This window comes from Delphinus delphis, chromosome X (genome assembly GCF_949987515.2).
Source record: "Delphinus delphis chromosome X, mDelDel1.2, whole genome shotgun sequence".
Classification (NCBI taxonomy): Eukaryota; Metazoa; Chordata; class Mammalia; order Artiodactyla; family Delphinidae; genus Delphinus; species Delphinus delphis.
Window position 1 is genome coordinate 85848567 of NC_082704.1, and position 26633 is coordinate 85875199.

Here is a 26633-nt window from a genome sequence, read left to right on the forward strand (position 1 = left end):
CAATGTGGGGTGAACCCTAAATGACATATACACTAACAAATGAACATACCTATATTAAAAATGAATAGTATAACGGCACTGAAGAGGATGGGAAAGGAAAGAAATTAGCCTAAGTATTTCAGTTATCAGTAGAGGGCATAGAAAGACACTGGAGGAGGAAGAGACTTCTCTTCCTAGCTCTGGTGTGCTGCTCTCACCAAGTTCCTGCAGCACCCATGGCTTCTGCAGTGCATCCCTAGGTGGACAGTAGCACCCAGCGGCCATAAGCATGTGGCACATCCCATAAACGTCTTCCCCCGTCATCCCAGAGGGCAGACTTCCATCAAGCCCTGCCAACCAGCTCAGCAAACTTCTCTGCCATCCAATGGGTCTTGGTCGTGCCCTTTCCAATTAGATCAAATTCTAAGCCGGGGTGGAGAGATGGGGAGTGGCCTCTTTCTCAGGTGCTTTATCTCAGCACTAGGGATAAAGGCTACTCCCTATATTTGCTATTCTTTGGAGTGCTCTTTACCTCTTAGTAGCCAATCTCCCATTCCTCCAATTCCCTGTTATAGTTAATTACTTATATTAAACATGCTCTCTTCAAACTCCTGTGTGATTTGTCTCTTGATTGGGCTCTAAGAATATACTAGGTAACACTGGAGTGTTCTGCCTAGTCAGTGAGCACATTTAGTGCCCAGATCCTGTTTCTCAATACCATTCTCCAATAAAAGGAGTTAGGGCTTCTTGGAGAAGTGCTTGAGTCCAGGGCTGGAGCAGGGAAACTACAAAATGAACCTGAAACATCTTGTGGTGCCAAAAAGTAAGAACGTACTCAAAAAAGGCAGGGCATGTCAAAAAGATACAGAAGCCAACCCAGAGGAGCTCCTAATGGCCAAAGCTAGAGATCTGAGCAACAAAACATAAACAATAGTATTGGATTATAACCCATGAAATAAAAATGAATATCCATAAGTCCATACCGGTATAAATACATGATTGAATAAATTAATAAATGGGAGAGATGAGACAGATAACTTGGAGAATTTCAAATAATGTGTGTAGATATTTCCCCGTCCAGGAGGTAGTGGTTAACATCCTCTCCCCATCCCTGGGTGTGCTTAGTGACTTGCTTCCTAAGACTGGAGTATAGAAAGGGGGTGGGGAGTAACTTTATAGTGGAGAAAGCTGGCAAACCTCTGCCAAGGGAGTGATCAAGGTTAACATTATTGGGGATAAGTCAGGTTGATAGCATGTACCCCTGATATGAAGTGATGAGAATGGTACTTCACTTCTGTGGTATTCTTCCCAAAATCTCAAACCCTAGTCTGGTAATGAGAAAAATGTCAGATAAGACCAACTGAAGAATGTTGTATCAATCACTTGACCAGTACTCCTAGAAACTGTCAAGGTCATCACAAACAAGGAAAGTTTGAGAAACTCACAGTCTAGGGGAAGCCAAAGAGACATGATGAATAAATGTAATGTGGTGTCCTGGATGAGATCCTGCAACAGAAAAAAAAACATTAGTTTAAAACCAAAGAAATGCAAATAAAGTGTGTAGTTTAGTTAACAGTAATGTACCAATGTTGGTTCCTTAGTTGTGACAAACATACCATAGCAATGTAGGATGTTAACGATAGGGAAAACTATCTTTGATACTTTTCTATAAATCGAAAGCTATTGTAGTTTTTTAAAGTTTATTTAAACAATAAAAAAAAAGGACACAGGAGCCAACGTGAAGGAGCTCCCAATGGCCACAGCTGGGACAATGTGAGCAACACAATAAATAATGCTAGTTCAGTAGCTCCCCCCTTATCCATGGGGGATATGTTCCAAGATCCCCAATGGATGCCTGAAACCACATATTGTACCGAACCTTATACATACTATTTTTCCCTATACACATACATACCTATGATAAAGTTTAATTTATAAGTTAGGCACAGTAGAGAATAGCCAAACTGCCAGCATCACTACTCCTGCACTTTGGGGCCATTATTAAGTAAAGTAATGGTTACTTGAACACAATCACTGCTATATTGCAACAAACGGGTGGGATACACTGGATGAAGGGATGATTCACAGCCCCAGGCAGGACGAAGCAGGATGGCGGGAGATTTAATCACACCACTCAGAATGGCACACAATTTTAAAACTTATAAATTGTTGGTATCTGGAATTTTCCATTTAATATTTTTGGACCACATTTGACCATGGGTAACTGAAACTGTGGAAAACTAAACTGCGGATAAGGAGGGGCTACTGTATTGGAGGATAACCCAGAGAATAAAATAAATATCCATGAGTCCATACTGATATAAATTAAAAAGTGAATAAAAAGACAATAAATAAGTGAGCGGGGAGGGACAGCTCTTTCTTAGAGAATAATCCCAATTAATAAATGTAGAAGGAATGAAGGAAATACAAAACCACTATTGGGCAAACACCACGGTAATAATTGTTGTAGGCAAGATCCACTGATAAATGCTAAAATTAGTGGGCAAAAGATTGAATAGCAACAGAATATTCGCATAGTCTCAAAGTATCTTCCCCAAGGTATTTATTAAGTACAATGCGAAAAATAGAAACTTTACAATGGAGAAACCAGCAGATATTACCTTAACCAAATGATCAAGTTTAACATCGACATCACGTACCTCCTCAAGAAGTGCACTGAGGACATTTCTGTGGCATTCTTGCTAAAATGCAAAACCACAATCTAATCATGAGAAAATAACAGACAAACCTAAGTTGAGAGACATTCTACAAAATACCTGAACTGTACTTTTCAAAAGTGTCAAGGTCATTAAAGACAAGGATAGACGGAGGAACAGTCAAAGTTTGGAGAAGATCTTGAAACAAAAAGAACACTAGTGGGAAAAATGGTGAAATTTGAATTAGGTCTATAGCTTATTTAACAGTATTGTGCTGGGGGAAAGCAGCTCTGGTGGGGATCAACTGAGCATGTGCACAGAGCCAGTAAGGACTGAAGGGCCTGTGCGGGGCATCAGGGGGTAGCGTCTCCCTGACTGGGGCCGGTGGTCACCCCGACCCAGACCTCGCTCGCAGACACCCTGCAGGGAGCTGCCTCCCCCTCCTCTAGGCTGTGGGGCTGACCCTCCCATCTCACCTTTCTTCCATCGGCTGCACCACATTTTCCACTGAAACAGGAAGGGCTCTGGATGTGGGACACCAGCCACGTGGTGCTCATGCAGCAGGAAGATGGTGACCTGTCTCAGGGACACCAAGTCTGGAACTTGCCTCTGCCCTGAGGCCCTGGTGATCAATATCAGGTACCTCATTTAATTTTCACTGCAACCTTGTCAGCTACCTGACAATGATCATCATTTGGACCATTTGACAGTAGAAGCAGCGGAAGCACAGTGAGGTGAAGTCGGTTGCCCAAGGTCACACTGCTAGCAAGTAGAAGGACCAGGAAATACTTAAGCCAAGTTCAGCTGACTCCAAAGTGCCCATACTCAGTCACTCTGCGATTCTTTTTTTTTTTTTTTTTTTTTTGGCCGTGCCACGCGGCATGTGGGATCTTCCCCAACCAGGGATCAAACCCATGCCCCCTACATTGGGAGCGCGGAGTCTTAACCACTGGACCACCAGGGAAGTCCCTGTCACTCTGCGATTCTGAACCCCATGCAGGGTTGGCTCCCAATAAACAATATTCCTATTTTCCATTGTCTTCAAAGTGCTCAGGCTGAGGGGAGACAACATCTTGTGTGCATAAACTGAGCTTCTGCATGTTTCAGTGCACATCCAGGGCAACCTACCTGGTCCTCCCTCTTCTGACAGAGATGAAAACTCAAACTCACCCTCCCCACCCACTTCTTAGACACTGAAAACCAGGTGTGCACCAGGTCCTCCAGTGATTGACGAACTCAGGAAAGTTGATCTCTGGTCACGTGAGGTCCCAAATCCCTGGGACCATGCCCCTGATTCCTCTGGCTGCCCATCATTTACTGACCAGCAGAAGCCACCTATGGTTGGACTACAGGGACTGCCAGAGGATACTTCAAAGTCCCCCGGTCACTGGCATGGCCCGTGCTCCTCATATCATTAATCCATGATGACCACAGGAACCTTGAATAATGCCCAACACGGGCACACCAGTGCCACACCCCCAGCAGGCTTCCAATCATCCGTCTTCCCAGACTGCCAGTTACTGACCCGTATAGTTTCCAAAACTGACTTATGGAGCAGCTAAACGCTGACCATTCCTGAAAGATGTTATGGCTTTCATTCCAGAAGTCCCTCACAAAGCCACTGACCCTCCAGTCCCTAATTGCCTGGCTCTACATCCCCATAAACTTAGTGGCCTAAAAAAGCACACATTTATTATCTCATAGTTTATATGAGTCTGGAATCTGGGCACAGCTTAGCTTGGTCCTCTGTTTTAGGGTCTCTCATGAGGCTGCATTCAAGGTCTCAGCTAGGCTTGGGGCCTCATCTGATGGCTCAACTGGGGAAGGATCCGCTTCCAAGTTCACTTATATGGTTGTTTACAGGATTCAGTTCATTTGGGCTGTTGGACTGAGAGCCTCAGTTTCATACCGACTGTTGGTGAAAGGCCACCCTCAGTTCCCTGCTATACGGGCCTCCCCAACATGGCAAGTTGGTTCACTAAATCCAACAAGGGGGACAGCCTGTTAGCAAGACAGAAGCTACAATCTCTTGTAATCTAATCACGAAGGTGGCATCTCCTCAGTGTTAAAGGTATGCTATTTATTAGAAGCAAGTTACTCAAATGGAGGGAAGTACACAAGGCCATGAATACCAGGAGGCAAGGATCATTGGGAGCCATTTTAGAAGTTGCTTCCCATAGACCATGGAGAAATAAACAGCTTCAGACATTAAATAATATGAACACTATTCTACCAATTTACTCTATTTGAGGAAAACACTAAAGGAAGCATTCTAAATAAATGAATACTAAATCAGAAGATAGATCTCAAAATAACAGAGCAAGACAATGGTTAGCAATGACTGTTGTGGTAAAATACACACCCTCAAGTACACATTCATATAGCTATAGTTAAATTATGACAAATAAAGTGACTGGGGACTTTGAATAAAAATGTTAAGTAAGTTTTCTTGAAGCAGAATTGACTTAACCTAAGAAAAATATAGTCTTCATAAAAGCAGTTTAAATGTTTCTAGAAAAATCCGGAAATAATACTGTTCACCTTGCTGAGGCAAATATGGAGGATAGAGTATCTTTCTCTACCAAGAAAGGTTAATTATATTCTGATCAAATAATAGAAAAAACATAAATCATGCCTGTTAGAGAGGACCAAATATATAACTGGACAATTAGTAAACATAAAAATTACCAAACTAATGAGGTATGGGGGGGACAAAACTGAACAGAAATGTCATAAAGGTGTTAGGAAGAAGAAGAGAATGAAAGTTATATTTAGGAAGTAGTAAAACTGATAATAAGGATAATATAATACAAAAAAATAAGGTTATCATCATTATACAAATTTAAATGGACTGAATCTCAAGACACAAATGTGGGATTAGAGCAAAAAATACTCTTATATGCAGTTAAAAGAAGTATATCTTAAACAAAGAGACAAATGCAAAATAAAGGTTTAGCCAAAGACACACCAGATTAGTGGCAGCAAAATAAAAGCAGCAGTGATGATGTACTTACCAAAGTAAATTCAAGGTCAAAAGGACTCAACAAGCAAAACAAAGAAAACACATAGTGGCATTGTGAAAAATGGCCAAAGATACATACTTTAGGATCCCCCCACCCACCTGCCAAAAACAGAACTATAAGGAGAAATTTGTTTTAAAATATAACATTTATTCTATCTTTTGATAATATAACAGATGGAGTAGACAAAAAGACAAAAAATCAGAGTAAAGAAATGTTAATCCTCAAACTAGATTGAAAAGTCCTAATGAGTAATCTGTACCTAACCGAGAATATAGTTTCTTCTCTTATATCCATGAAAGTTTTACAAAATTCAATTGAGTAATCTGGCCCACAGAGAAAATCTTGAGTAATGTTTACAAGTTCAGATTCAACAGGCTACATTCTCCGATCACAGTAAAACCATAATTACAAAGAAAGAAAGAAAAGATAACCAAACTACTTTAACCAGTTAGAAACTAAGAAACGTTCCTCAATAGCTAGGATCAAAGTGAGAAATCAATTCTGAAGTTGCACCTTTCACACCAGAGTTTATGAGACACAGCTACATTTAGAAAAAAGTGTAGAGTCTCAAATCCTTTACTATTAAAAAAAAGACTGGGAAACCAAAAAATAACCGTTAGGAATTTGACTCAAGAAGGTAGAAAAAGAACAAAATGAAGCAAACACATAGAAAAATGAAACACAAAACAAAAAAATCAAGGTGGCAGTTAATAAAAGCTTAAGTACATAAAGCTTAAGTATATAGTAAAAGCTTAAGTACATAAATATAAATTTAGGGAGTATAAATAAAACAAAAAGGTAAGCCTTTCTAATAATTGACTATATGGCTCAGCTCCTGGAAAATCTGATGAAGTTTAAAAGAAAAAAAATACAATACTAGTAATAAAAAAGGAGATATTGCACCAGATACGTAGTGCATTAGAGAACTAATATACTAGTTATCGTGGAATATGAGATATAAGTCTAGAGCAACATACTTAAACATTTAGGTGAAATATGTGAGTCCCCGGGTAAAAATGTAACAGTGAAAATTAATGAAAATATCCCTAAGGGGCCCGTGAATATAAAAAGAATAGGAAGAGTAGTTCAAGTCCATCATTTGAGACATACCAGTACCCACAGGCAGCACTGCTTGACACACCTCTACTGGCACAGGAGGCCTGGCTGGGGCTGGCAAAGGCAGATGTGGCAGAGGTCCCAGTCCTCTTCCGGCAACCCTATAGGCTTGAAATGGGCAGAGCCAGCTGGAAAGGGCAGACCCAGGGCAGGGTAGTGGGAGGAGGAGGACAGGACAGGATGGGCAGGTTTGTGGGGGAGACAGATAGACCAGGACTGGACTGGCAGGGGCCAAGGCTGACAGAAAAGGCCGGGACCTCGTGGTATGGTAAAGGGTGGAACAAGGTGAGTGGGGGCAGGGACATAATTGCTATGACACCCTGAACTCTCCTCAGTGTCCCAAAGTGGAATCACCAAGGAGGACTATCCCACACTCACCTATTCCCTCCATTGCAACGTTTCCCCAGCACCTCTGGCCTGGGGAATATTAACAATTATACAGAAGTTGGTCAAGGGACACTGATCAGGTGCCAACTACATATTTGATGGACTGGGATGGGGGACTTAGGAGAACAAGAGTCACTGGCATTCCCTTCATAAGATCACATCTCCGTTGACAGAAGAGGATGCACCGAGCACAGTGGGCATCACAGGCACCCCCAAACGTGCACTGTAGCCCACCCCCCAAGTAAAGCTGCACTGTCACCCACCACCACTGGAGGTTCGGAATTGGGTTTGTGGCCAGAGAGAACGGCTTAGGGGCCACCAGAGGATATTAAAATCTCTTGTTCTAAAGTTTTTAAACAAAACTCTGGATGGTGGGAGATGAGGGCAGGGCAGATCTCCTGGCCCAGATTCAGGAAAGAAAGAGACGGAGGATACAGGAACGGACAGAAAGAGGGGGATTTTGAGGACCACCCCACCTCAAGGAGGCGTAGACCGAGACAGGAGACTAAATGGGGAACAGAGAAGCGCAGAGAAACTCTGAGATGCCCTGAGAAGGATGTTAGAGGAACAGGTGTGTGAGGAATTCGTAGAGTGTCTCCCTTGCACAGGGTGTTGAGTACAGGACCTCAGCTGAGCAGAGCTCAGCTGTCTACTCTGGAGCGTAGGTCAGTGGTGAGCGGGTCATGCTGGGTTGTCTGATGAAGCATCAGGGCCAGCAGCCCTGCCCGATTCTTCATGGCTGTGCGCACCTTGTGCTCCTGCTCAACCAGCTCTTCCAGCTTGAGCAACTGTGGGGGGCAAGCATGAGAAGGGCCTTCTAGGATTCCATCCCGCCCCTCGGCCCCACTCAGCCTTGTAACGTACCATGCGCACGCGCTCTAGGTCCACCTCGGCACGTCTCAGCTTCTCCCAGCAGTAGTGGTGATTGCACAAGCGTTTGGGGAGGCAACAGAAATTACCGGTGGGCTCAAAGACGTTTTTCACTAGTGGGCAACCGCACACTTCTTCATCCGGTACCTGTGGGGAAGAATGAAAGATGATGAGGTACGTGAAGGGTGGCATATGGAGGGTGATCAGGCAGGCAGGATGCAAGGAAGAGGGGAATAGAGGGCAGGCAGGAAGGAAGGAGAGGAATGGGGAGTGGTGACCTAGCGGGGGGAAGAGAGGAATTCAGTGATTAGGTAAAGAAGAGGGGGCCAAAGGGGGATGATCAATCATGGAGAATGGAGGAAGAAGTTAAGCAGGGATGTAGGAATGGAGGTGATCAGGCAGGAAGGACGGAAGAACAGAAAGAGATCAAACAGGACGGAGAGGAAGGATGGAGGGGGGGTCTGACAGGGAGAAGTAGATGAATGAGGGTTGGTAAAGCATGGGGGAGGTGAGGAATAAGGCTGGGAGGGTGAAAGGGATGGGGGCTGATCAAACAGGGAAGAAGGGATTTAGGACATGACAAGCAGTGAGAAGGCGATTGGGGAAGTGAGGCAGGGAGAATAAGAATGGAAGGAAGTCAGCAAGTGAGAAGAGAGGAATTGAGGGTAACCATGCAGGGAGGGAGGGGGGATTGTGGGGTGGTCAGGCAGGGGCTAGGAAAAGAAGGGAGATGAGCAAGCAAGGAGAAGGGAAGAATGGGGAATGGTTATGCAGTGAGGAGCAGAGGAACGGAGGCTGGTCAGGCAGAGGGAGAGAGAAATGTTGGGGTGCGGGGTCAGGCAAGGAGATTATGAATAAATAAACAGGCAGGGAGAAAAGTAAAACTAGAAAGTGATTGGGCAGTGAGGAGGGGGGTGTAGGGGAGGTCAGGAAAGGAGGAGGGGATACATAGGGATTGGTCAGGAGGCATGAAGGCAGTCAGGCAGAAGGAAGAAGGAATAGGAGGCAATCAAGCACTGGAGGACGAGAGGAAGGTGGTCAGGTAGGGAGAAGGGGAGGAATGGAGGGCGATGAGGTAGAGAAAGAAAAGTCTCACCTTGGGGTCCTTCGAGTGCTCAGGGCATAACACCTGGAGTCGCTTACAGTAGCTCTTACTCCGTGGGTCGTAAACATCACAGAAGAGCCTTGCGGTTCTGGGGAGAGGTGAAAGTGAGGTGCTAAGGGTCAGGAGGAGGCTGGTCCCACCCTGAACCCTGCCCACACTTTGTCCCCAACCCCACCTATACCCTGCCGCTAATCTGCCCACCTCTGTCTCTGAGCCTACCCACATCCTGCCCTTGATCTTGCCCACCCTGCTCCTGACCTTGTCCACATCGTGCCTTTGACCCTGAGCAGCACTCACACTCACCCCTCAATGCGAGTGGGGTACATGGACGTGAAGGGCGATTTGCGCTCATACTGGGGAAAAAAGAGTACAAATGGGAGGAACTATAGACACACACTGCGTAACCTCCCATGAAAAAGCCCCAAACAACACATTTGCTCCCTGTGGACCCTACGCTCCTGTCTGCTCAGCCGATGTCCCCCCCTCACCAGTGGCTGATGCCCAAATCTTGGCCCCTTTACTGGGGGTGGAAGAAAAGCACAAATGGGTAGAGCCGTGGATGTGTGTTGTATTGTCTTCTACAACAAATACCCGGGCACCAAACCTGCCCCCCTCCTCATGGACCCCACCCAGCCAAAAACACCCTTGCCCCATCTTCCCCCAGCCAATGCTCCAACCTTGGCGAAGCAGCGCTCCATGTGGCGCAGGGCAACCTGCGTATTGATGGGTTGCCCGCAGGAGACACAGAAGATCTGCAGGTTGACGCTGTTCCTGCCATGCTTGTCACTCTGCATAGGACAGTAGAAGGGCCAGTAAAGCAGTGCAGGGTGGGGACGGCAGGGCAAGATATCAGGCACCTTTCTGCTCCACCCCACCCATTCCCACTCACCTCTTCATCTTTGCACACAGCCTGCTGCTTGCCACGCTGAATGATGGCCTCAAGTTCATGGAAATGGCACTCTAAGTCCTTCAGGCGGGTGTGGGTGTCCTGCTGCTCACGGTGGATGCGCTCGAGCATTTTCTTGCCATGCTCCTCAGCAATGCAAGGGCTCTTCTGCCACTGCTGGATGCGCTTGGGCAGGATCGCATAGATGCGGCTGGAAGGGGAGACAGCAAGAATGGAATGCGTATGTGGGGGCATCAAAATAAGAAGAAATGGATGAGTGGCCGAATGGTGGATGTTTAGGATAATGAATGGTAGATGAGTGAATGTTGGTGAATGCGTGCTTGGATGGTGGATGGTTGGGTGCATGGCTAGACAGCTGGGTGGGTAAGTGACTGTTGAGGGTGAATGAGTGGGTTGGTGGATGGAATGTGGATGGGTGGTTCAGCGGGTCGGTGGATGTAAGGGTGGATGGATAGGTGGGTGAGTGGACAAATGGTGGAGGATACATAGGTAGCGGGGTAGATGGACTTACAGCTGGCATAGATCATGCCCTACTTTATTCCCTGTTGCTTAACCTCCAGGTGCACTCACGCAGCTGCCAGCTTCATGCCACAGTCGTCCGAGCAGTACTTGGAGCCTGGCCGGGTGGGGTGCACACAGTCAGGCCCCAGGCACTGCCGCAGTGAGGCTGGGTGCTCGGCACCTGACTGCTCTGGGTCTTCTGACTTTTCCATGAGCTTCTGCTGCTTCTCCTTCTGTGAGACAAGAGTGGTCAAAGCAGGGGCAGGGGAATCAGTGTCAGCCCCCTAACCCTGTACTACTACCTTGCATTCTGCCCCCAACCTCTGCCTCCATGCCCCCCATTCCACCATTTCTGTCACCTTCCACTCCACTTTTTTCTTCAAATTCTTCCTTTTCTTCGTATCCATTGCCTGCTTCTGCAGTGCAGAATCTAGGAATGGGAAGTCCTCAGTGTCATTCATCCAGGGCTGTAGGCGAGAAAAATGCTGACAGGTCTCCCCAATTTGTTTCTTAAATGATCTCTGGACACTCCGTGCCGCCTCTCTCTTCATTGCTGAGCCTCCCTGCCTTCAATGTCCTTACCCTTCCACGCAGGGGCCCTGCCATACACTCATCAGGCTTTGATTGTCAAGAATCTCGTATATAAAAGTCCTGGTATAAGCTTCAGTACTGAGGCAGGTGCTTTTCAGACAACAGCTGGTGTATGGCCTCCTTTCCTGCCGATGGCATTGCCCCCACCTGGTACTTCTGGGACAGCTCAGACTTCTGTAGTTGAGGCAGGTGTGATCGAGTGAGCAGTTGTCAGGGGGACTATGGCAAAGTCTCTGAGAGTATCACAGTTAAGAACTGACGGGCAGACCCTCGCACCAGCTCCATTCCCCCAACCACCCTGTGTCCTAGATTCACCAGAGACCAGGGTTTATAAGTAGCGCTCCTGTGCTGATGGAAGGAGGGCTCTGGGTCAGCACTAAGTGGGTGGGGATGGGCTCACCCTGCCCCAACACTCCTGGCCTCACCCTCTGGCCACTGTGGCTGGGGCCCACAGCACCTGCCTGGATGCACTAGGTCTTGCCTGCCTGGGAATGACTGGCACCACCTGGCCCTGCTTGCCCACCTTATCCAGACACACTTGGCTAGTCCATCTGGCTGCATCTTGCCCAGTCGAATTCATAAGGCCCTGCATATCCACCCAGAAAAGCTAGACTCCACCTCCTTACACTTAGAGGGCTCAGCCTGCCTTGTCCACCCTCCAGGACACACCTGCTACCCTGCTTGCCCTACACCATGGTCCCAGACAAGCCTCCTCTGCCCAGCCGGCCCAGCCCCTCAGACATGCTCCGCCCACCTTTCTGTCCCGCTCAGTCTGCCTAGTCTCTCCAGGCTCCACATGCCTGACTCTGCCTTCTTGGACACACTCTGTCTTGCCTTAAGGCTCCCAGCCCTGTGGGTCCCATGCGCTGCCAGGCCCTGCCCGCCTCCCAGACTCTCAGCCTCATATACCCCTCCCCACTTCCTGTACATACTCTGCTCTGCCTTACCTCTCACATGCTGAGCCATGCCAAGCCCTGCCCCCTCCCCCACTTGCACGTGCCACGCTGTGCGCTGTCTGCCCTGACTCACTCACCTAGAATAATTTGACAGTCTTTATTCTGAAAACTACTCCTATCTGAACCCAGTAACGCCTGCTAAAATATATAAATATACAAATGTTTTTAAATCTTTGCGTGCATTTGCACACACACGCAAATCATTACTCTCAAAGATTAAAAGAGCAAGCACACACACAAAGAATACACACGTTTTGGTTAAGACAGTTATCAACCAGAGAACACATACTAGTTTCGAGCTACAGATGCAATATTAATAAAAACTCACCCTGGCCTTAGTCTTAAAGGAAGTCTGAACACTTTCCAATGAATAAGCATCACACGGGGCACAGAGAAGTCGCGTTAGAAACAAAAGCCTTAACTTTTGAAAATTGAAAAGGCATTTCTAAACTCTTGGTAAAAAAAATAATAATAACGGAAATTAGAAAATACTTAGAGCTTAACGAAAACAATACATACCCAACTGTGGTCTCAGCTGACAATATAAGAAGACAGAAAATAATGATCTGAGCGCTCAACTCAAATTCGAACAAGTCCCCTTACTGCCTCCAAAGACACCCATTATCAACCCCCAAATCCCCTTCGATGACACCCTCACCCACCCCTCCGTCTTCAAGGCACGGAAAGCGCTACACGGAGGAAAGCTTCAAGGCAGCTGAGGTAAAAACGGCAGCAAAGCGACTTCCGGTCCGGTATCGACCTTAGCGCCACCCCTTCCCGAGAGTACTGTGTTTGCACTTGCTCCAGACCCTTAATATCCGAGCTGCTGTACAGCCCAAAGTTTGAAACAAATGGTTACAGTGAAACAATAGTTACGTACACGCCGTTCTGTGCGCCATGAAGGATACACTTGTTTCTTTTGACACCAGTGCCTCCCTGTTTCACACATCAGGGTGATCTTCACTGCATTATTGTATGTGGCAGGAAAATTGATCCCTTTACCATTTCCGATTACTTTGAATAATTTCATATTAGTACCATTTTACTATCTGCTATTTCAGTCATGAGGTAGGCAATGAGAAAAACAAAGAAAAACAAGTAAATCAGCTTTTAGAAGTCGAGAAAGTAGAAAAAGATTTATGGAAAGGCAGGAAAATAGAAAGAAAAATGTAAGAAGGTAGTAATAAATTCATATTTGAAATTTATACTTTATTACATAATCAGTAATAAAAAATTGTCAATGGGGTAAACTCTCCAGTTAAAGTCAGAGATTGTCATTTTGGATGAAAATTAACAAGTCTAGCCATATGCTGTTTATGCCAAACCTGGCAAATCATAAGGATACAGAAACGTTTGAAATAAAAGGATGGAAGGAAATTTGCCAGGTACATGCTAATCAAAATAAAGCAAGGTCAATTATATTAATATCAGACTAAAAATACTAAGACAAAAAGTATTAATTGGGGTTCAAAGGGTCATTCTATAATGATTTGATTCACCATGAACATGTAAAAATCTTATATAATACATGATTAAATCCAATCTTATATAATTAAATCCAATCTTATATAATACATGATTAAAATGATGTGTAATGAAAATAAAGAAAAATATATTAGTAAAAGTAAAACAAAAGTAAAATAGAAAAAAACATTATCATTGTGAAAGATTACAATCACACTGCTCACCTTTCAGGACTCAGCTTTGGCATCACCGTCTGGGAAGCTCTCTCTGCTTCCTTGCCATCTGGATGACCAGCCTCTCTTCTGAATGAATTTGTGGACATAATTATATAGCAGGAATGTTTCTTTTATTTTAATCTTGAAATTAAGAAGTAAATGGAGGCATTGTCTGAACCCCTCACACCTGTTTTGTCACACCCATATTCCTCAAGTAGAAATGAAGGCAGGGACAATGTTGGTCTTGCTCACTACTGGTTGTGCAGTGCCCAGCTTACACATGACACACAAGAGTGTCCAGTAGCTACTGATGATCAGGTGCCTTGCCTGGTGTTGTTGCAAAGTGGCAAATTACTGCAATTTATCTGGCTGCATATTATTCCTTGAAGATAAGAGCAAATAAATGCTGTAATTTACACTAGAGTTGCATCTAACTAATCATCATGTAGAAAAGCAAAGTTCAAAAATGTTAAGATGTTGCTGTTAAGAAGCTCTTGTCCTGGTTCGAGCCTAGCCTCTAAAGACAGTATCCCCTGCTAAATCTTCACAGTTTTTATCAAATCCAGTTTAGGGATTGGGGCAAGAGGTGAGAAATTCGAGCTGAACTAAGAAGTAGTCTGCGAGCTCTAAAGAAAGCATTACTACCTCTCTATGGCTGTGAATGTTTATAAGCACTACTTGTTTTGTCCCAGCTAAACTTTTAACTTCCCTTTGAGTTATTTTTCATCACTGTGGCTCATTCAAAGAATCTCGGACAGCGTTTTGCTCTTCACCTCTGACTTCAGACCTACCTCTCCAATATCTCCTGTCTCTTTACTGCTGATTTCTTTCATTCCCAGTTCCAAAGCCCTAGTTCAGGTTTCCTGTATTTTACATTATAATGAACTCCCACCTCTGACATGTGGCTGGCTAATCCATTTTGCCTCCAGGGTTGTCTTCCCAAAGGGCCACAGATGAAAAAATTATGTCACCATTCTCCTTGGGAATCTTCCCTGGATTCCCAGGGTATTCAGAATCAGTTCTCCACTCTGTGGTGTGCCCATCAAAGTTCTCTATGACAGGGCCCCACTTTCCTGTGATAGACAAATCCTCTTCCCAGGCCCTCCAGGTGTCAAACACTCAGGACATCCTGGATAGTCACTCTCTTGTCAATGCAGCATGGGCTTCCACATTCCAGGCCTTTGCTCAGGCTTGTCCTTCTCTTTTGCTTAGTCCTGCTCACCCTTCAAGACTCAGCTTTGGCATCACCATCTGGGAAGTTCCCTCTACTTCCTTTCCAACCAAGTGACCTGCTTCTCTTCTGAATGCACTTGTGGAAATAGTTATAATAGTGAGTGGTGTTCCTCTTATTTTAACCTTGGAATTATAAAGGATGGGGGAGAGTTGCCTGTACTTGTCTGTTTTGTATTTGTCTGCTTTTGCCTGTCAACTTTCTGCTTATCTTTCAATGTTAAGCTCAGGTGCCTGCCCCACTGGGAAGCCTTCCCCAAACCCCTTGCTCCTCCTTTTTCAGTTTTCTCACAACACCTCTGTCATTCTGCTTTGTGTCACTGTGTGGGTTGCAGGTTTCTCTCCTCTACTAGACAGTTAAGGCAATGCTGGAGAGTGAAAGACTCCCAGCACAGTGTTCCTACAACAGTTGTTGGTGATTCATATATTGGATATTATAAAAACCAAAGTTTTAAGGTTTATTTTAAGAAATAGTCTTCACAAAGTGAGAGAGTGGCATGGACATATATATACTACCAAACGTAAAATAGATAGCTAGTGGGAAGCAGCCGCATAGCACAGGGAGATCAGCTCGGTGCTTTGTGACCATCTAAAGGGGTGGGATAGGGAGGGTGGGAGGGAGGGAGACACAAGAGGGAAGAGATATGGGAACATATGTATATGTATAACTGATTCACTTTCTTATAAAGCAGAAACTAACACACCATTGTAAAGCAATTATACTCCAATAAAGATGTTAAAAAAAAAAAGAAATGATAAAGGGAGTCCTGAAGGTTGAAATGAAAGGACAATAGAGAGTAACTTGATGCCATATGAAAAAATAAAGATCTCAGTAAAGGTAAATACATGGGCAATTATAAAAGGCAGAATTATTGTAACAATGCTGCATAACCACATTGTTTGTTTTCTACAAGATTTAAGAGACTACTACATTAAAAAAAGCAATTATTAATCTAGAAGCTACTATAATTATAACTTTGGTTTGTAACTCCACATTTTGTTATCTTCATAATTTGACAGGCTAATGCATTCTTTAAAAATTATTAGCTTAAGTTATTGAACACACAATGTATAAAGAAGTAATTTTGTGAAATCAACAACTGAAAGAGGTGGGGATGGGGCTATTAAAGGAGAAATTTGTATATGTTACTGAAATTAAGCTGGTGTAAATTCAAATTAGAGTGTAATAACTTTAGGATGTTAAATGAAACCCCCATGGTAACCACAAAGAAAATTGCTATAAAATATACACCAAAGGAAATAAGAAAGGAATTTTAAAATTTCATTATCAAAAAAAAAAAAAACCCAACAACTAAACGCAAAGGAAGACAGTGTTGCAGGGAAGGAGGGACAGAAAGCTAAAAGACATACAGAAAACAAATGCCAAAATGGAAGTAAGTCCCTCCTTATCAGTAATTACTTTAACGTAAATGGATTAAACTCTCCAATCAAACAATAGAGATTGGCAGAAAGGATTTTTTTCAAAAAAGTGATCCAACTGTATGGGGTCTACAAGAAATTCATTTTAGATCCCCGAACACTAATAGGCTGAAAGTGAAAGTATGTAAAAGGTTATTCCATGCATAATAAACAAAAGAGAGCAGGGGTGGCTATACGAATATCAGACTAATAAATTTTTAGTCAAAAACTCTTGACAAGAGACAAGGAAGGACATTATATATTAATAAAAAGTTCAAAACAGTGAGAATATATAACAATTATAAACATTTACATGCCTAATAACAGAACATCAAAATATATGAAGCAAAAATTGACAGAATTGAATGGAGAAATAGATAGTTTTACAATAATACTTGGAGACTTCAATACTCTACTCGCAATAATGAATACAACAACCAGACAAGAGATAACTAAGGAAACAGAGGACATGAACAACAGAGTAAACAAACTCGATCTAACAGACATATACAGAACACTCTACCCACTACAGCAGAATACACATCCTTCACAAGTGTACATGGGACATATTCCAGGATAGACCACATGTTAGGCCACAGATTAAATCTCAATATTTTCTAAAAGTTAGATATCATACAGAGTATCTTTTCTAAAAACAATGAGAATGGGCATCATCAGAAAATCTACAAGCAACAAATGCTGGAGAGGGTGTGGAGAAAACGGAACCCTCTTGCACTGTTGGTGGGAATGTAAATTGATACAGCCACTGTGGAGAACAGTATGGAGGTTCCTTAAAAAACAAAACATAGAATTACCATATGGCCCAGCAATCCCACTACTGAGCATATACCCAGAGAAAACCATAATTCAAAAAGACACATGCACCCAAATGTTCATTGCAGCACTATTTACAATAGCCAGGGCATGGAAGCAACCTAAATGCCCATCGACAATCAAATGGGTAAAGAAGATGTGGCACATATATACAATGGAATATTACTCAGCCATAAAAAGGAACGAAATTGGGTAATTTGTAGAGACGTGGATGGATCTAGAGACTGTCATACAGAGTGAAGTAAGGCAGAAAGAGAAAAACAAATATCGTATATTAATGTATATATGTGGAATCTAGAAAAATGGTACTGGTGAACCGGTTTGCAAGGCAGAAATAGAGACACAGATGTAGAGAACAAACGTATGGACACCAAGGGAGGAAAGTGGGGTGCGGGCGGTGGTGGGATGAATTGGGAGATTGGGATTGACATATATACACTAATATGTATAAAATAGATAACTAATAAGAACCTGCTGTATAAAATATAAGAATAAAATAAAATATTAAAAAAATAAAAGCAATGGGATGAAATTAGAGATCAATAACAGAAAGAAAACGGGAAATTTCAGAAACCTGTGGAAGCTAAACAACACACTTTTAAGCATCCAATGGATCAATAAAGAAATCACAAGGGAAATTAGGAAATACTTAGCGACAAATGAAAAAGAAAACATAACATACAAAATCTTATGGAGGACTTCCCTAGTGGTGCAGTGGTTAAGAATCTGCCTGCCAATGCAGGGGACATGGGTTCAATCCCTGGTCCAGGACCATCCCACATGCCATGGACCAACTAATCCCATGCACCACAACTACTGAGTGTGCGCTCTAGAGCCCATGAGCCACAAATACTGAGCCCACGCACCACAACTACTGAAGCCCATGCACCCTAGAGCCCGCATACCACAACTACTGAGCCCGCGTGCTGCAACTACTGAAGCCTGGTGCCTGGAGCCCCTGCCCTGCAACAAGAGAAGCCACCACAATGAGAAGCCTGTGCACTGCAACAAAGAGTAGCCCTTGCTTGCCACAACTAGAGAAAGCCTGTGCACAGCAACGAAGACCCAACACAGCCCAAAAATAAGTAAAATTAAGAAAAAGAAAAGCTTATGTGACACTGTGAAAGCAATGCTAAGGGATAATTTATAGCTATAAACACATTAAAAAACAAGAAAGATCTCAAGTCAACATCTAACTTTACAACTTAAGGAATCTGTAAAAGAGGAAAAAATTAAATCCAAAGCTAGCAGAAGGAAAGAAATAATAAAGATTAGAGATAAAATGAAATAGAGAATAGAAAAGTGATAGAAAAGCAACAAAACCCAAAGCTGATTCTTGAAAAGATCAACAAAATGGATAAACATTTAGCTAGATGGACTAAGAAAGAAACAGAGGATTCAAATTATTAAAATCAAAAATGAAAGTGAGTACATTACTACTGATTCTACAGAAATAAAAAGAATTAAAAGAGAGTACTCTGAGCAATTGTATGCCAACAAATTGGATAACCTAAATGAAACGGACAAATTCCTAGAAAAACAAAGCCTACCAAGACTAAACCATGAAGAAATAGAAAATCTGAAGAGACCAATAATTAGTAAAAAGATTGAATCGGTAATCAAAAATCTCCCAAGAAAGGAAATCTCTGGGCCTAATAGCTTTCTCAATGAATTCTACCAAACATTTAAAGAAAAACTAACATCATTCCTTCTCAAGCTTTTCAATAAAAAATTGAAGAGTAGACAATGTTCCCTAATTCATTCATAATTCATTCATAATCAGCCAGCCTTATTCTGATCCCAAAGCCAGACAGACACTACAGGAAAAAAAAAACCATCACAGACCAAAATCCCTTATGAATATTGATGCAAAAATAGTCAACAAACCAAATTAACAGCATATTAGGATTATACAACATGATCAAGTGGGATTTATTTCTGGAATGCATGGTTGGCTCAATATGAAAACTGAACAATGTAATACACCAACTTAACAAAATGAAAGGTCGAAAAGCCAAATGGTCATTTCAATTGATGGAGAAAAAGCATTTGACAAAATTCAACACTCTTTCATGATAAAAAAAAAATCAACAAACTAGGAATTGAAAGAAACTACCTCAACATAGTAAGATTGATGTATGAAAAACCCACAGAAAATACCATACTCAGTGGTAAAAGACTGAAAACTTCCTCTAAGGTCAGACACAAGGCAAGGATGCCCACCTTTGCTACTGCTATTCAAAATAGTGGAAGTCCTGACCAGAGCAATTAGGCAAGAAAAAGAAATAAAAGGCATATAAATTGGAAAAGAAGAAGTAAAATGATCTCTGTTCACAGATAATATGCTCTTATATGTAGAAAACCCTACATTCGATAGAGACACCAAAAAAAACCCCTGTTAGAACTAGTATACAAATTCAGCAAAGTAGCAAGACATAAGGTCAGCACACAAAAATCAGTTGCATTTGTATGCACTAACAATGAACAATCCAAAAAGGAAATTTAAAAACCAATTGCATTTATAATATCAAAAGGAATAAAAATATTTAGGAATTAACTTAACCAAGGAAGTTAAAAGACTTGTACAATGAAAACTACAAAACATTTCTGAAAGAAAATAAAGACAGAAATAAATGGAAAAATAACCCATGTTCATAGATTAGAAAACATAGGTAAGATGTCAATACTGATCTAGATTCAATGCAATCCTTATCAAAATCCCAATTTTTTTTCACACAAAAAAATCCTAAAATTCATATAGAATCTCAAGGGACCTTGAATAGCCAAAACAATCTTGAAAAAGAAGAACAAAATTGGACGACTCACAATTCCTGATTTCAGTCTTACTACAAAGGTACAGTAATCAAAACAATATGGTACTGGCATAAAGACAAACATATAAGCCAATGGAATAGAACAGAGAATCCAGAAATAAACCCTTGTATATATGATCAAATGATTTTTGAGAAGGCTATCAAGACTATCAAGGCGATCAGTACTATCAAGGCTATCAGTGGGGGAAAAACAGCCATTTCAACAAATGGTGCTGGGAAAACTGAATATCCACATGGGAAAGAATGAAGTTGGATCCGTACCTAACACCATATTAAAAAAATAACTCAAAATGGATCCATGACCTAAATGTAAGATCTAAAACTCTAAGAACATAAGGCAAACACTTCACAACCTTAGATTCAGCAATCGTTTCTTGGGTATGACACCAAAAGCATAGGCAACAACAACAACCAAAAAAATTTGACAAATTGAACTTCATGAAAATTAAAAATTTTTGTGCATCAGAAGACACTATCAGGGCTTCCTTGGTGGTGCAGTGGTTAAGCATCCACCTCCCAATGCAGGGGACATGGGTTCAAGCCCTGGTCCAGGAAGATCCCACATGCCGTGGAGCAACAAAGCCCATGTGCCACAACTACTGAGCCTGCGCTCTAGAGCCTGCAATCCACAGCTACCGAGCCCACGTGCCACAATTACTGAAGCCCGCGCCTAGAGCCCAGGCTCCGCAACAAGAGAAGCCACCACAATGAGAAGCCTGTGCACCGCAACAAAGAGTAGCCCTGGCTTGCCACAACTAGAGAAAGCCCACGCACAGCAACGAAGACCCAATGCAGCCAAAAACAAATTAATTAATTTTTAAAAAGACACTATCAATAGAGTGAAAAAGGCAACACACAAAATGGGTGAAAATAATTGCAAACTGTATATCTGATAAGGGATTAATATCCAGAATATATACAGAACTCCTAAAACTCAACAACAAAACAACCCAATTAAAAAGTGGGCATGGGACTTCCGTGGCAGTCCAGTGGTTAAGACTTTGTGCTTCCAATGAAGGGGTCATGGGTTCAATCCCTGGTCAGGAAACTAAGATCCCATAAGCTGCACAGTGCGGCCAAAAAAAAAAAGTGGGCAGAGGACCTGAATAGACATTTTCCAAGGAAGACACACAGATGGACAACAGGCACATGAAAATACACTCAACATCACTAATTGTTAGAGAAATACAAATCCAAACTACATGTAATACCGCTTCACACTCATTAGCAGAGCTACTATCAAAAAACAGAAAATAACTAGTGTTGGCAAGGATGTGGAATAATTGGAACCCTTGTGCACTGTAGTGGGAATGTAAAATGTACAGTCACTAATGAAAAAAATATAACAGTTTCTCAAAAAATTAACAGTAGAACTCCCATATGATCCAGCAATTCCACTTCTGGATATATATTCAAAAGAATTGAAAGCAGGGTCTTAAAGAGATATTTGTCCTCCCATGTTTATAGCAGCTCTTAGAAAGAGCAATAACTCCGTTCTGCCTACCGGTACCGGGAATGTGGTCTTTTCAAGTCTGCCACTGAACTGGGGAGTTGGGGGTGGGAGTAGGGAAAGTTAAAATGCCACAGAACTTGCTGTTCATACTGAGATTCAGTATATGTTCTTGACTAAATGCTTCCCAGGTAACTGAAAAACTTTGGTTGATTTCCAGAGTTGTGAAAAAGTTGATTTTGACAATATTTTGCCAGTTTTTTCATTGCTTTTATGGAAGGGTGAAATTCCAGGGATCCTTACTCCTCCATCTTTGCTAATAGTGCTCCCTTTTATCCTTTTTTACATCTTTAGGACCTGCAGTGATTTCACCTCTGTCATTCTTAATCTTAGTGACTAGTGTCTTCTCTCTTTTTTTCCTGATCATTCTGGTTAGAGGTTTCACAATTTTATTGATCTTCTCAAAGAACTAGCTTCTGGTTTCATTGATTTCCTCTATTGATTTTCTGGTTTCTATTTCATTGATTTCTGCTCTGATCTTTATTATTTCCCTTCTTCTAATTACTTTAGATTTAATTTGCTCGTACAGCTTTTGTTTCTTAAGAAGGAAGCTGAGATTACTGCTTTAAGAGCATTCTTAATTTCTAATATAAATGCTTAGTGCTATAAATGTACCTCTAAATATTTCTTTAGCTGAATCCCCCTATTTTTATATGCTGTGCTTTCATTTTCATTTAGGTCAAAATATCTTATAATTTCAAGTTTTATTTCTTCTTTCATCTACAGATTATTTAGAAGTATGTAATTTAGTTTCAAAACATTTGGGGATTTTCCAGGGATCTTTCTGGTTTTGATGTCTAATTTAATTCAGTTCTGGTCCCAGGCCATACTTTGTATGATATGAATACTTTTAAATGTATTTGATTGGTTCCATGACCCTGAATATGGTCTATCTTGGTAAATGGGTTACATGTGCTCTTGTAAAGGAAGTGTAGTCTGCCGATATGCTCTATAAATGTCAATGAGGGCAAGTTGGTTGATAGTGTTATCCAAGTCTTCTATATCCTTACTTCTTCTCTTCTGTTTACTTATTCTAGTGATTATTGAGAGAAGGGTGTTGAAATATTGGACTGTAATTGTGGATTGATTTATTTCTCCTTGCAGTTCTATCAGGATTTTCTTGACACTTTTTGAAGCTCTGTTATTAGGTCCCTAAACATTCAGGATTGTTATGTCCTTTTGATGAATTAACCCCTTTATTATTACAGAATGAACCTGTCGAGAGAAAAACTGTGACTCTAAGAGTACTTAAAGATTTTACTCAACGGATGTGCATCAGTTAGAAACTTAAGAACGATAAACTTCCCAAGCTGAGGCAGGATTAATTTATATAGGGCAAGAAGGGCATATGACTGTGGTCTGTCCCAGGCTGCAATTTTTCTTATCTGTAACTGCTGAAAATTTGTGGTTCGAACTGTTGAGAGACTGTTCCAGTTTTCCATGCCTTCTTCTCAGGATCAGAGGTGCAATCTCATGCCTGCAGCTTTCAGAACAGTTTTTTTGAAACCTGTTTCTGTCATTCTTAAAGTTTTTCAAAGTTCAGGAGAAGAGGAGATTGAAAGAAGGAGGAGGGAAGAGAGAAGGGGAGATCAAGATGGCAGAGGAAGAGGATGCAGAGCTCACCTATACCCACAAACACATGAAAAATACATCAACGTGTGGAACAATTCTCACTGAAAACAAACTGGAGACTGGCAAAATGGCTGTAAAAATGATCCACACAGAATCAGCTAGGAAGGGAAGAGAAGCAATCAGGTCAAGACATGCACCCCTGAGAGAGGGCACAGAAGATGAAGGGGACTGCACAGGCTCAGAGGTCCTCCCTGGGGAGTGAGAAGTTCAAGCCACATATTGAGCACCCAGCCTTGGGGTCTGACACGGGGAAGACAAGAAACTGGAGCTGGTTTGAAAACCAGTGAGACTAATAGGAGGGCTGTAAGAAACCTACACACCACTCATGAAGAGCATGCACATGCTTGCTTACTCCCCGGAACAAGGGTGGGGAAGCATATTGAAACTACCCAGGACTCTGGCTGGTTTCCCATGACCAACCCAGCATGTGACCCAGCCTGAGCTAAGCCTCTGCTCTGGCCCCACTTGCTCCATGGTGCAGCTCTGCATTAGGGTGAGGGCTACCATGGCAGAGGGGAGTGCACAGTTGTGAGGGACCGAGCTGGCTCAGACCCAGCATGGCATCTAAACAAGGTGAAGGCAGCCATTGCTGGCACTTGCAGGAATGGTCCAGAACAGTGACTGGTGCTGGTACTGCTACAGCCTGTGCCCTGACCCACACCAAGCACCTGCTCCAGCTCCTCTTGCTCCAGTACTGCTCCCCTTTGGGACAAGGGTGCCTGTGCTGGGAGACGGGAGAGCACACACTTAGAGGGAATGGAGCCAGCTCAGACCGGACTCTTAGGACTTATGCTCCAGCAACTTAGGACCCACCCCCACCCCTACCCCCACCCCCACCCCCAACAGGGTGGTGTTGGCCACTGAGCAGAGGAGAAGCCCTAGACCACATCTGGCCCTGGCTCTAGCCCCTCCATTTCCAGCCCCACCTTCTACCAATGTGATAGCTACCAGCACACTCTGGGGGAAGATGTGATTCATGCTCACTTCAGATCCAGCTCTCCCATCAAAGCCACTGGGCACATGAAGACAGTATTGTGATGCTCCCACACAAGGACCCTCCTTCAAGATTGGTATAGGTAACTATTTCACCTAATTTCATAGAGACAGAGGAAGTTAAGCAAAATGAGAAGGCAGAGGAATTTTTTCAGATGAAAGAACAAGAGAAAACCCCTGAAAAAACAACTAATGAAACAGAAATTATTTATTATTATTAAAGAGTTCAAAGCATTAGCAATAAAATGCTAACCGAATTAAGGAAACAGATATATGAACACAGTGAGAATTTTAACAAGGAACAAGAAAATATTAAAAAGAAACAGGCAGAACTGAAGAATAAAATAACTGAAATGACAAATACACTAGGAGGAATTAACAGCAGACTAGGTGATACAGAAGAACACATAACTGATCTGGAAGATAGAAAAATGGAAATCACCCAATTAGAACAGCAGACAGAAAGACAAATGAAAAAGAAAACGAAAGCAACATACGAGATCTACGGGATAATATAAAACATGCCAACATCCGCATTATAGGGCTTCCAGAAGGAGAAAAGAGAGGAAAGGGAATTGAAATGTATTTGAAGAAATTATGGTTGAAAACTTCTGAAACCTAAAGAAAGAAACAGATATCCAGGTACAGGAAGCACAGAGGGTCCCAAGCAAGATGAACCCATACAGACTCACACCAAGATATATCATAATTAAAATGGAAAAAGTTAAAGATAAAGAGAGGACTCTAAAGGCGGCAAAGAAACATGGAGTCAGTTACAAGGGAACCCCCATAAGGCTCTCAGCTGATTTCTCTTCAGAAACTTTGCAGGCCAGAGGGAGTGGCATGATATATTCAAAGTCCTGAAAGGGAAAAACCTGCAACTTAGGATACCCTACCCAGCAAGATTACCATTTAGAATAGAAAGAAAGATAAAGAATTTCTCAGACAAGCAAAAGCTAAAGGAATTCAGCAATATTAACCTCCCTAAAAGAAATATTGAAGGGTTTTCTCTAAAAAGAAAAGAAGCAAGAATCTATTGGAAAGGCAGATATATAAAAGGATTGACGATCACTTAAATAAGCCAGCATATAGATTAAAAAACAATCAAAAAAATTTGTAAAAGCAATTGTAACTACAATTAACAGCAAAAGGATAAGCATGAACATGTAAAATAGAACATCAAAATCACAAAATGTGGGGGAGGGAAGTAAAAAATGTACATCTTTTAGAATGTGTGTGACCTTAAATGATTATCAGTTTATAGCAAGTAGATACAATTATGGGTCAACATATATGAATCCCACGGTAACCACAAATCAAAAATCAACAATAGATACACAAAAAAACAAAAAGAAAGGAACTCAGGCATACTACAAAAGAAAATCACCAAACCACAAAAAGAAAAAGAAATGAACAAAAAACTACAAAAAAATGAGAAAACAAGGAATTAAATGGTAATAAATACATACCTATCAATAATTACTTTAAATCTCAATGGACTAAATACTCCAAACAAAACAGGGTGGCTGACTGGATAAAGAAACAAGACCCTTCAACATGCTGCCTACAAGAGACTTCAGGGTGAGAAAACACACACAGAATGAAAGTGAGGGGATGGAAAAAGTTATTTTGTGCAAATGGAAATGACAAGAAAGCAGGGCTAGCAATACTCGTATCAAAATACACTTTAAAACAAAGGCTATAATGAAAGACAAAGAAGGGCATTATATAATGATAAAGGGATCAATAGAAGAAGAGGATACTACACTCGTTAACATATATGTGCCCAATACAGGAGCACCTAAATATGTAAAGCAAATACTGACAGACATAAAGGAAGAAATTGACAATAGTACAATAAGAGTAGGAGACTTTAACGCCCCACTGACATCAACGGGCAGATCACTGAGACAGAAAATCAATAAAGCAATAGAGGTCCTAAATGACACAATAGACCAGTTGGACTTAATTGATATCTACAGGGCACTACGTGCAAAGAAAGCAGAATACACATTCTTTTCAGGTGCAAATGGAACGCTCTCCAGGATAGATCACATACTAAGTCACAAAACAAGCCTCAACAAATTTACGAGGATAGAAATTATTTCAAGTATCTTTTCTGACCACAAAGGCACAAAGCTAGAAAATAACTACAGAAAGAAAAAGGGGGAAAGAACAAACACGTGGAGACTAAACAACATGCTATTAAAAGAAAAGTCAACAATGAAATCAAAGAGGAAATCAGAAAATACCTCAAGACAAATGAAAATGAAAACACAATTTTCCAAAATCTGTGGGATGCAGCAAAATCAGTTCATAGCAGTACAGACCATTCTCGAGAAATAAGAAAAATCTCAACTAAACAACCTAGCCTACCACATAAAAGAATTAGAAAAAGAAGAACAAACAA

At 42.0% G+C, this 26633-nt stretch overlaps 2 protein-coding genes across 2 annotated transcripts in view; both read right to left on the reverse strand.

Annotated features, from left to right (window-relative positions):
- The window catches only part of ZNF157 (zinc finger protein 157), a 505987-nt gene that overhangs the window by 154646 nt on the left and 324708 nt on the right, over positions 1-26633 (reverse strand). The gene's annotated exons all lie outside the window — the stretch shown is intronic.
- Positions 7804-11096, reverse strand: LOC132418207 (CXXC-type zinc finger protein 1-like). Its single transcript, XM_060002059.1, has 8 exons — positions 10905-11096; positions 10615-10778; positions 10027-10234; positions 9815-9925; positions 9441-9490; positions 9129-9225; positions 8027-8179; positions 7804-7950 (listed from the first exon to the last, which is right to left on the reverse strand). The coding sequence occupies exons 1-8, from the start codon at positions 11094-11096 to the stop codon at positions 7804-7806; spliced, it is 1122 nt and encodes a 373-aa protein (XP_059858042.1).

Bases quoted from the DNA above. Each gene is read 5' to 3' on its own strand.
- LOC132418207 (XM_060002059.1), bottom strand. From the start codon at position 11,096: ATGAAGAGAGAGGCGGCACGGAGTGTCCAGAGATCATTTAAGAAACAA. The intron at 10,779-10,904 runs GTGACAGAAATG...CTTGTCTCACAG, and splicing joins AGAAAAAAGTGGAGTGGAAG to AAGGAGAAGCAGCAGAAGCT. The intron at 7,951-8,026 runs GTACGTTACAAG...TGCCCCCCACAG, and splicing joins ACCTAGAGCGCGTGCGCATG to TTGCTCAAGCTGGAAGAGCT.